Source organism: Nasonia vitripennis (genome assembly GCF_009193385.2).
Source record: "Nasonia vitripennis strain AsymCx chromosome 4 unlocalized genomic scaffold, Nvit_psr_1.1 chr4_random0007, whole genome shotgun sequence".
Taxonomy (NCBI): Eukaryota; Metazoa; Arthropoda; class Insecta; order Hymenoptera; family Pteromalidae; genus Nasonia; species Nasonia vitripennis.
In genome coordinates, this window is record NW_022279643.1 from 2,579,112 (window position 1) to 2,591,473 (window position 12,362).

The following is a 12,362-nucleotide window of genomic DNA, read 5'->3' on the forward strand; positions in this document are numbered from 1 at the left end:
CAATTTTTCCGTCTCTGGATTTTTGCACAGGAAAAACATGACTTCTGCATTTTTCTTGGGTCTACCCCTTTTCCTTTTTGTCTCTACGATATTTTCTACAATTTCTACTTTCTACTCTTGGTTCGTTCTATCTATATCTTGTGGATCTTCAAAACTCAGTTCGGTTCGATCTGCTTCAGCAACTTGACCATGGAAGTCCCTATATGTCAGATTCTCAACAAAACGAACATGCTTGCTATCATACAGTTTTTGCTCCTCGGGTACGAGTATTTTATAACCCGTACTCAAGTATCCTACCAAGAAACCTAACTTAGCTTGAGGTGAAAACTTAGTTTCAGTGTTCCGAGGAATTTTCATATACGCAGCACAGCCGAAGCGTTTGACTTGACTTATGCATTCAGATTGTTTTGAAAGTAGTTCGCTCAAGGACGTTTTCATATCTATTGATTTATGCGGTGTTCTGTTATACGTATAAACAGCTGTTTTAACAGCTAGATCCCAATATGAATGCGGTAAGCCAGAGTCAAGCATCATTGCTCTCACTTTATTCTCTAATGTTCGATTGAACCTTTCAGCAACTCCATTGTGCTGCGGTGTATCAGGATACGCTAATTGTAATTCAGCGCCATATTTATCCAACACATCTTGTGTAGCTTGGCCCGTGAATTCTGTACCCCTGTCGCATCTGAGAAAACAGACTTTCTCATCAGATCCGACAAGGTTACGAAGGCTCTTAACAAAGGATTCGATGCAATCAGGAACATCTGACTTGTTCTGTAAAGGGAAGGCTAAAGATGTTCTTGTAGCATCATCTATCAAGACCCGAACGAATTTATATCTCCCGGGGTGAGACACTGGGCTAATCGGCTCCATAGTATCGCCATGAATCATCTGCAGGGGTTTATTCGCTCTCAATCTGATTTTTGTGAAGGGTAACCTAGCACTATTTGCCTCCAAGCAGATTTTGCAATTCTGTATGGTTGTGTCTTTGTTTATGGTGTCAAGCTTGATCAAGTCACTGTAGGACTTTGCTAATATCAGTAAATATGATTTCGATACATGTCCAAGTCGAGTATGCCAAAGCATTGCTTCAAACATGTCTTCATTAGAATTTTTAAAAGGTTTCTTGGATTCTATAATATCGCAATCGAGTGATTCTATAACATGAGTTTTCCTATTCCCTGACGTTTCCAAGAATTCGTTATCTATCCCTTTTTGATTTTGTAGTGTATTTTCTTTAACAGGTTCTATTATTTTTCTAATCTCTTTCTAACTTTCAATAGGTTCTATATTTTTCTTACTCCTAGTATTATAATAACTTTTAATTTCCGATCCTGATCCAGTTTTATCTCGCATATTATTTGCCACTACAAGTCTTATTGACCAAAATGGTTTTTCATATTTGCCTGTCAATACACTTTTGTTCAACAATGGGTCGTAAATATCTATAATTTCATTGTTCAAATAAACCTGTCGTCGTTGATCTACAAAGCGTCTAAGTGACAGGAGGTTATTTGACAATTCATTCGAATACAAGATATTTTTTAGCAAGTAGGTTTTGCTGTCATTGGTAACTATTTCTGCAGTTCCAACCCCTGAGGTTGTGAAGCCACTTTCTTTATTCGCACATTCTATATTCGTCTTGGCTTTATTATTAAATTTGCTAAAATACATTTTGGAATTACTAAGCTGCTCAGTCGCGCCTGAGTCAGCTATAAACTTGACAAGCAAACCGCTATTACCACTAGAATTTTGATCTAAGCAAGAATAATTGTTATCTGTACCTCCATAGTTCTCAACGATGGCCTGAAGTGACGAGCCTGAGCTGGTGTTGTTGTTGCCTCCAGGGCGTTGCTGAAAACCTGCTCCGCCACGTCCTCGTTCACGGCCTCGGTTGCTCGAGCTCCCTTTGGTTCCTCTCAAAGAGTTCGGATTGGGCTTGCCTCTGCCTCTGAAGGTGCCAGAGCCGTTTCCTCTGAAACTATTAGAGCTGTTCCCTCTCGGGGAATTCCAGCGTCCTCTTTTGGATGGCTGCGGATTGGCCGAGCCTCCTTGAGGGCTTTCGAGGTCGGCCTGGCGTTTGCGACACTCGCTCAGTTATAAATATATTATAAACAGTTTATAAATATATACATAACTTTTTACCAAAAATACACGATTTATCATATTTAAGTCGATTTTCTTGAAAACTGAAGGAGCTCAGATAACTTTTCTTGATAAATGTAAGTTCAGTAGACAAAAAAAGTCAAATAGTTATTTTACCAAAAAATATTATAAATATTGAAAAAGGAAAATATTTTATCGCTAAAATCGCAAAATGGGCCTTTTTCCTTGAATTTTGGGGCCCTTAAAAAACTATTTTGGGATTTCTCAATATTTTTCTCATATTCCACATAATTCAAACTCTCTAAGCAAATTTCATCCAATTCCATTCACTCAATCGTGAGATATTAGGTTTTAATAAAAAAAATGTTTTTTTCACTCCGTGCGCCGGTAATCGAGGCAGGATAGAGAGTGACAAAATAGCGGGAGCGCCGGATCGATTCTCTGTGTCGGCGTCTCTTTTTGTGATTTTCTCCTTTCATCGTCAAGTCTCACCCCGTTACAATACACACACACACAAACACACACACACACACACACACATATATATATATATATATATATATATATATATATATATATATATATATATTAGAGAGAGATATAGATAGATAGATAGATAGATCTTTATTTTGCTCAAAGCAAAAAACAATACAATTCGTTGAGATCACATAAGACTGTGTCTCATACAAACTAACAAAAAGAGAATATAAAAATATAATTACAGCATTTTCGAGGCCAGCAGATGTCACCGCAGTTCCCCCTTGAAGGAGGCGAGGAATGGTAGATTTCGCAGGGTAGAAGGGAGAGAGTTCCAGAAACGAGCAGCCTGGACCTGGAAGGCTCTAGCCCCGATCTCGGTGTTCACAGTAGGTATGCTTAGTTCCGGAGGAACTCCTCTGCCGGAGGGTCTTGGCTTGTATTTAACGAAAAATGAGGCTAAGTACCCAGGTTCACCGATTCGAATCACCTTGTATAATAAAATGGCCTCAAAGTAGAGCCTTCTGGAATCGGTGCGTAGCCTTTCTAGATGCCCCCGGTAGGGACTAATATGTTCATCCCGTCTAACCCCGAAGATGAATCTCACACAAGAATTGCTCAGTCTCTGTAACCGTATTCGTTGTTCGTTAGACGCGTCCAGTATGGTCACAGTACAGTAGTCCAAGTGTGGTTGTATGAGTGTCTTGACTAGCCTTCTGCGGAGAGTCTCAGTGGTGCAGCCTCTGATAAACCGCAAGCTATACAGGGCTTTGTTGACTTTTTTCGTAATGGCATCCACTCGCGGTTTCCAAGTAAGTTTACAGTCTAATACAACACCAAGACTCACGACTGTTTCACTGAAAGAGACGATCACTCCGTCCGGGCAACGGAACCCCAGGCAGTTTCCACGACTTAATATCATTAACATTTCTCGCGGAACCAAAACAAAATAGACTTAGTTTTGCCGGAGTTGAGTGGCAGTTCGGAGCTCCCCGCCCAGTCAGAAACCAGTCGCGCCGCTTCAGCCAATCGAGCCACGCCTTCCTGAAAATTATCTTTGCTGGTGTGTAGATAAATCTGAAGGTCGTCCGCGTAAAAAAGATGTTTAATTGTACTACCGTCAAGTATACTCTGTAGTTCGTTAACATACAGACTGAATAGTAGAGGTCCCAGGACAGATCCCTGTGGAACTCCCAGATTGGTTTCAAGCCACTCTGAGGTACCGTTCTTATTTGAAATTACTATCTGAGATCGCCCTTGTAAATATGATTTGATCCACAGGAAAGCCGACCGTGAGAACCCTAGCCTATTCAGCTTAGATAGTAATTTGGAAGGTGAGGTGGTGTCAAAAGGTTTGCTGAAATCAAATAGCAGCATAATCGTCACCTTCTTCTTGTCAACGGCCATTCGTATGTCGTCGGTCAATTTTAGTAACGCTGTTTGTGTACTGTGGTGATTACAAAAACCGGACTGGAAGGGATCCAATATTTGACTTTTATTAAGATACTCCGTGATTTGGGTGTGAGCGATTTTATCAAGTACCTTTGAGAGGAAGCAGAGCAGCGCAATTGGACGAAAGTCAGTGACATTGGAAGGAGCGCTGGTCTTCCTTAGAGCAATTAATTGTGCCTGCTTCCAGATACTCGGAAAGACTCCCTAAGCGAAGGAGCAGTTAAATAGATTAAGAATAAACTCGCCAATGATTGGGAGGGCCTTGACGATCACCCCGCATGGAACACCGTCGACACCCCTCGCTTGAGAGGGAAAGTGTGAAATTGCTAGGACGACGTCGCTCATATTGACTGGACTGAAGGTGAAGCCTTCCTCGCTTGCAAGTAAAATAGTGTCCATTGCATTGTCTATATTTTCGAGGGGTGATGCCGATATTCTCGCGAAGTGCTCGTTCAGCTCACCCGGCGTGAAACCGAAAAACTCCTCCTCCTTACGCCCAGGTAGGAGGCCGAGATGACGCATTACCTTCCAAATATTTCTGTTCTCATCAAGAGCGTCTGAGAGCTGTTGGCGAAGGAAGGATTCACGCTCTTAAGCAGAACGCATGTCGACCACATTGGTGAGTCGAAGAACCTCATCGAAAAGCTCAGCTCTCCCTGTGCGTTCATAGCGCCTGAGTGTTGCATTGCGTTTATCGATGAGAATCCTTAACCCTGGTCCAGACCAAGGAGCATACTTTTTACGCGGGCAAACCGTTTTCAACGGCGCCAATTTATCAAGAGAGAGTACAATAACAAAATGATCGTAATTTAAACGCAGCATGCATGCATAGTGACATAACTATTTTTGCAAAGACCCAGTCCACCAGAATTTGAAAAACTCTTGCATTATATAAAACCCTGCTATGGATGGATGGCCCTGAATATTTAATGACAATGATTGCTTTGTTATAATAATATGCGCTCTTGACGCTATTTTTCCCTGAAAAAAATTATACATTACACAACTTGGGACGGAAGTTGGCTTTTCCAAGCGAGGATGATGATTGAGCACGAGTGAAAGTCGAGGGCGCCGCAGACTTTTTGAATCTAATACGTAATATTGACGGTTAAGAAAGAGAAGCAGCTAGGCTACACGATTTGAAAGTATTCAATTTTGCAGAAATTAATAGTGTTTTAGCGTGGATGGCTGCTTACACGTGCCGTAAGGGATCGGGCTGTTTTTACTTGTTGTTTATAATCTTCAATTTAATTGTTTTTTCGCGCGAAAGTATCTTGCAATGTCATTCTATCACACTTTACGACGGTGTGAAGAAAGAAAATTTTGCAGGGTGCTACAGGTACAGCCACTTGGTTGTCATTCCTTATTTTAGGGGTAAAAATTAGAAAACAAGATTTTTTGAAAATTTTAAAAAACCCAAAAATATATTCGCAGATGGTTCTTGAGTCCCTTTGAACTTGACAACCGTGCTGCAAACATCCCTCTTTTTAAGGGTCAAATAGGGTCTCAGTGATAAATAAATTAATTGTTACTGAAAATAAAAATCATCTTTTATCTGGTGAATTATTAAACCACTTCTTTAAATAATCTTACATTAGTAGTATGAAATAATCTGAAATTCCCACAAAATCATTAAATCTCAGTGCCAACTATTGTTCAAGAATTCTGAATCCTTCAATTGTAAGAAAAGAAAAATACTTAAATTGCGAAAGTTCTACCTTAATTTGAACATTAGCATCGTAGAAGGGTTAACCTATTGAAAAAGAAAGATTGTTTTGATTTAAACATATATTTCCGTAAAATAACATTTGATCTGAAGACATTCGACCAAATAATATGACATTTTTTCAAGATACATTTTACTAAAAGACATATCGCCAAAGGTGACATTCCACCAAAGATGGCATTTTGCCAAAAATATTAATTTGGGCTTATTTAGGCTTCGTGAGCTGAACTGAATTTTTGTATTTATTTTCGAACTATGGCTTTAGTTATAGTTGTATTTCATTAACAAAATTATACCAATGTGTATGTGATAGAACTATAGGATTAGTTGATAGTCTATTAGGTGACGTATAAATAATAATAAATAATCGGTTTTCAAAAAATTTCATATCATTGTTTTTTCTTATTATATCTATCATTTTTGGCAAAATGTCGCTTTGATGAAATGTCGTCTGGCAAAGTGTAACTTTTAAAATGTCTCTTCGGTGTAATGTTGCATTGGCAAAGTGAAATGTCTTTAGACGAAATGTCATGTATCCATAGATTTTTGGTATATTACCTTACACTCGATTCTTATTATTCATTTATTTATACATTACAATTGTTTTTGTTTTCTATAGGCACACATACGAATATGGAATTCAGTTAGTTTGTTAACTTTACGTATAATTGGTGATGGCGAATTTGGCAAATCAATTTCTTGTTTATCTTTTTCCAAAGCTGAAGGTGGAAATTTTCTAGCAATTATAGATGAAGAATCTTCTGATTATAATATTTCTATATGGGAATGGCAAAAAAGTGATCGTGGATTCAAGCTGACAGAAACTAAGGTAAATAAAAACTTATATAATTGCTAACATTTCAAAATATCTATTACCATTAAAAACAATATAATAATTAACGTTTTCAAAATTAACTTAACAAAACTTTGCTGCGCTCAAGCGCTCGCCATGCCAGGCAGTGCCATTTACGCCACTTGTATCATAATGTACTATTACATATATATATATATATATATATATATATATATATATATATATATATATAGATATATATATATATATATATATGTATTGCGAGGACTATGGTTTCGGATTGATTTATGTGAAAGGAAATTTGTGTAGCATTTGTGTAGGTAAATTACTTTGAACCCAATAATACCAATATGGTAGTAGAAGTAAAAAATATATTGTAATTAATACAGTAGAATGTTGAATTCAGAACAATATCTCTGAATCACCTTACATGTTTCTCGTAGATATTTAGTTACAATTGAATTTAAGAATACACTTTGTAAAATAATGATCAAACAAGATAATATTTACAACGAATGAATTGAAATATGATGGTTGAATTTATGCAAGTGATTAATTGTATGCTTAAAAAAAGTAAATTATACTATAAAAGTGAATTAAAATATTTTCGATTGTTTATCTTATGAATTAGTCATCAGCAACAGTTGAACCGCCTGTAGTTCACGGGGAACAATAGTCGACAGTTCGAAAGAAACTAGAACATAGTAAGAAAAAACAGCACTTAAGTTATTATTCCGACACGGTCTAGAGACTTTAAACAAAACAGTTCATTTACTAAGTGTTCGAGTTAGTTATGCGCAATTTTCTTAAAATATTGCGTGATTGATTCACGCAATAGAAACGCGATGCGCCCTAGCCAGCAAGTACGGACGTAGCCCGATATTGTAAAAGGCATTTAGCAGTCCTTAGACTACAGGTCAACCTCTCCGGCTTACGGGGGCAATTGTTAGTTGAGTTATTCTGGTAAGTCGCATTTACTGTGCCAGAGCTTCGCCGCAGCTATACCTCTGTGAGCAGGAGTAAAGTTGACGCATGGAGCTTAACATAAGGGCTTATTCCTCTGGCCAGTATTAGTAAGCTTAAAATTAGCACTGCACGTCACATACACAGAACATTAACAGTGGTTGTTTAATCACCCCACTACACTTACATAAAACAACGCTTAAGTAGACACTGTCTTTCTCGCCGTGGCTTCCTCGGGTAACAGAAGTGCCTCGTCCGATATGCCTGGATCGCTCCACGGACCTTCACAGTGAACTGCGTAGAAAACAAAATAGCTTCGGTGACCCGTGTTTGAGAGTCAAGTATCCGCGCATGGCTCTCGCTATTGCTTTCACTCACGCAAGCTAAGTTGAAGCGTATGTGCGAGCAAAGTGTCCCCACTACTGCTGACTCAAACATAGTGAGCTACGTATCGCATTGCCTCCTGCATGTGTGAGTGATACCACGTGGGAGAGCCATGCTTGTAGCGGTTTTACTTGATGCCACGGGCAAAAATCATAATCTGATCGTGAAACGGATAATTTATAAAGAAAAAAAATCAAAACGTATTAAAATGAAATTTCAGTCGTTGCAAGATATATATATATATCCGCGAGCCGTGCGACTGCACACCCGAAGCTGATGTGAATTTTTAATATTTTAACGATTTTATTAATTATGTATAGTCATCCCTATTGATAAATCTCAAATGAGATATCTACTATCAAGGGGCGCGGTAGCGCCCGGATGGCATGTATAAGTTTTTATACACTGTGCCGTCAGGGAGCAGCGCGACCCTCTTATACTTTGAATTTGCTGAATAACCTAAATGCGTTTTATTGTCTCCAATGATTTCTTGTCTGATGTGTCTTAGATGCTTATGTTTGGGTAATGTATCTTAAAGATTTTAATGAAAACTTTCATATGATTATAATATTTTGCTTCAAAAATTTTTCTTTTAGCAAAATAATTATGATCAAAAATTAATTTGCGATGATTTCTTAATGTTTTGGTCATGTGCGATTCTCATCTTTTTAAGCACAACAATACAATATATGTCATGATAATAGGTTATATTAAGGTTACCTTTCAGCAATCAGTGCAATATAATATACTACGCCGCGATTGTCTCTAGAACATATTAATTATGTGGAACTGTTGGAAGGTTGGATAAATAAGTGGACGCTTGGGTTAATAATGAATAATTATATATTGTAGTCGGCAATAGTCTGACGAGAAACACGTCCGCTCACATCTGAGTCTTATATTCTAGAGAGAGAGAGAGAGAGAGGTTAGATTAGATTAATTAATTTTTATTATTGTACATTATGTTGTACATAAATCAATATAAAGAAGTAAAATAAAAAGTATAAGGTATTCAGTGTGTGAGTTTGGTGTAGGCGTGTGTGAGTTTGGTGATAGCACGAGTGACGAGTGTGAAATGAAATGGTATGAGGTGAGATGAGATGAAAGTGGAAGTGTGGATGTTTGTGTGATGTTTAAGTGTTTTCCATATTGAAAAAGTAATTTTTCGCTAGTATTTTAAAGTTAGATATGGATTGTGTGTTACGTATTTGAGATGGCAGGCTATTCCAGAGGTAAGAGGCGCTGATGAAAAATGAGTTCCTTAGTGTCTCCGTTTTGAAGGGCGGAATGTCCAGTGGAGTCACCTCACCCCTCACAGGCCTGAGCGCGACGTGGAAATCAAAATAGGCAACTAGATAAGATGGTGTAGAGGTGTTGAAAATTTTCCTTAGAAAACAGGCCATAAAATATTTCCTACGTCCGGCGGTGGTGAGCCATTGCAGCTCACGCCTGTAAGGGGAGATGTGCTCGTCCCTCCTTACACCATAGATGTAGCGGATCCCCGTATTGACAAGTCTCTGTAGTTTTAGGTCAAGTTCTTGTGATAAGTCACAGTAAACAAGTGAGCAGTAGTCAATGAGAGGGAAAAGGAGTGCCTGCACCAGATGTTTGCGCAGCCTGAGGCTGGTGCTCTTCCGAAAGAAATAGAGGCGATACATTAAAGAGTGAGCACGTTTACAAATTTGCGTAACGTGCTCTTTCCATGTGAGCTTGGAGTCTAGCACCAGCCCCAGATTACGCACAGATGATTCAAAATTGACCTGGGCTCCCCCTATATTTATATAGGTGTTAGCGGTATTAGGTAAAGCATTTATATAATAGGGGGAACCCAGGACAATAGCCTTGGTTTTAGTAACATTCAGTTTAAGCCTGTTCAAAGCAGCCCAGCTACTAATCCTCTCGGCGTTAGCACTCATCCTGACAGAGCAGGAGTCGAGCTCCTCGAGGTGGCATTGGCTGTAGATCTGCAGATCATCCGCATAGATGAGATGGGACATATCTGCATCAAGGCAATAGCCAATGTCATTGATGTACAACGAGAACAGCAGGGGTCCTAAGACAGACCCCTGTGGAACACCGGTGTTAAGTGGTAGAAATGCAGAGATTTCATTGTTGTCACCAATGACTGCTTGCTCTCTTCCCGATAGATATGATGCAAGCCAGCGGATAACCTGCTTAGAAAAGCCGAAAGAGGATAGCTTTCTGAGTAGCCTGACGTGACACACCGTATCAAACGCCTTGCTAAAGTCAAAAAGAAGTAGAAGGGTGACCTTCTTTCTGTCAATCCCAAGCCTGACATCGTCAGTCAGCTTAATTAAGCCGGACTGCGTGCTGTGGCCAGTGCGAAAACCAGTTTGGAAGTTGTCGAGGTAGAGTCTTGACTCTAGGTATTCAGATATCTGGTTGTGCACCAGCCACTCCAGCGCCTTGGATAGAAAACAAAGTAGAGAGATCGGACGATAGTCTGTTACAGCAGTTGGAGAGTTGATCTTATTTAATGCTCTTACGAGCGATGATTTCCAGGCCGAGGGAAAGCAAGCCTCGCTCAATGACAGGTTAAAAATTTGACAGAGTAGAGGAGCGAGTATTGGCAATGCTTTAGTAATTACAACCTGTGGGATGCCGTCACTCCCCCTGGCCTGGGTATTAAAGTGCGATACTGCAGCAGACACGTCCGACTCAGTGATTTCCCTAAAGATGAAGTGTTTAGGGAGGTCTAGACTCTCGAGGGTTCGCAGATATTCCTCAACTGATGGAGCTTGAGGATCATTTGAGATGGAACTAAAGTGATGGTTGAGAGCATCTGGAGAGAACCGAGAAGGTGGAGAAGATTTAGAGGTAGAAATACCGAGTTTTTGTAGTTCCCTCCATATCTCTGCAACGTCGGTCAGGGTTGATAGGCGTGAATAATAATAATCCAGCCTAGCTTCCTCAATCCGTTTGTGGGCGTCATCTCTGGCAACTCTATAAAAATATAGGTCCCAAAGTAGACGACTTCTGCGAAAACGCCTGTAGAGCCTATTCCTTTCAGTTAAAAGGTCACGAAGAGCCGCGGTGAACCACGGGTGACGTTTGCGTCCGGGAGTCACAGTTTTTAATGGGGCGAGAATGTTGATGGCGTTTGAGATGTTAGTGTTGAGAATAGTGATGCATTCGTCTAGTGATGGCGTGGCGAAGGATGACCAGTCACATGCGCTAAGGAAGTCCCTTAGCTTCTCAGCACAGATTCCTTTATAGTTTCTGTAGGTGTATGTGGTAGGTACGTAGCGTGGAATCTGTACGTCGAGTGTGGCCGTGATCAGGTCATGTCCGTTTATGAAAGGGGTGTCAGTCTTCCAATATGAGAGCAGTCTATCCTGCTCATCAATTAAACAGAGGTCTAGCCAGGTGTCGGAGTCCGGTCTGTGGTGAGTTGCACCAAATGGCACAGACATAAGGGAGTTCTCGTCGATAAACGCCTTGATGAAATTGGCGTCTTCAGACGAGGAAAGTTGGTCAGCGTTGAAATCACCCATGATGACCTTCGTGGAGTAGTTATGCATATGAAGTGTTAGTTGGTCAATAAAATTAGATCCCTGGATAAAGGGAGAATGAGGAGGGCGATACACAACCCCCACGAAGATGGGTGATATTCCCTTAGCCGTGACTTCACAGAACAGGTACTACGGCTTACCTGGTTTGCCCGACCATTCACCATCAGATGACGAGATAATAGAAGCTGTTAATGAATGATGGATGTAGAGGGCCACACCTCCACCGTTCCTGTTTCTGTCCCGTCTGTAAAGAGTGTAGTCATCCAGTGAAGGGATGGATGATATCTTGTCACTTAACCAGGTTTCAGTCACAGCCATTACGTGAAAGGGGGCACGAGTGGACAAGAAGAATCTGATCATCTCAATGTGACCCGTGAGAGAGTTCGCATTAAAATGACAGACTCGTAGGCCTTCAGACAGAGACGCTTTGGAAATAGATGCGAGTGATTTAGATGTGGATGTGTTAGATGGAGGTTTTGGTGGGATGATGTGTAGCTGTTTTAGTGTGTTTGTGTGTTGTCCGTGTTGGCTGTAGTCGATGTTCGGGCTAAAAAAGCCTGTAGATTTTCTTCAGATGATATGATGGTGGCCCGTTCATTGTCTTCGCCAGAACGGATATAGATTCTCCCGTCTCTCACGTACGACCGGCAGCCTTTCCTCTTTTTAGCCTCCAGCCTGGCCCTGATGCACAGCTTGTGGATGTCTGGAGGAAGCAGCTCGTTGATGTTAACGAGTCCTTGGTGGTCTGGATATAGAGCTTTCGCTTCCTCCAGTAGTCCAGCATCGAGTTCGGTGGTGTGTAACTTGCGCTTCCTGGCCTTGGCCGCTATGATTGAGCGGGCCAGGGCACTGGATGATAATGTGACAGCAAGGGGTGGAGATCTGCTGTCACCTTGCGTATTGATGT

At 40.4% G+C, this 12,362-nt stretch overlaps 1 protein-coding gene across 15 annotated transcripts in view; it reads left to right on the forward strand.

Annotated features, from left to right (window-relative positions):
• Positions 1-12,362, forward strand: part of LOC100119385 (echinoderm microtubule-associated protein-like 2) — an 804,666-nt gene that overhangs the window by 395,836 nt on the left and 396,468 nt on the right. For all 15 annotated transcript variants that reach the window (XM_031930031.2, XM_031930040.2, XM_031930035.2 and 12 more), the window contains one exon: positions 6,381-6,590. In XM_031930031.2, the coding sequence (XP_031785891.1) occupies positions 6,381-6,590 (210 nt within the window). The remainder of the gene's footprint in view (positions 1-6,380; positions 6,591-12,362) is intronic.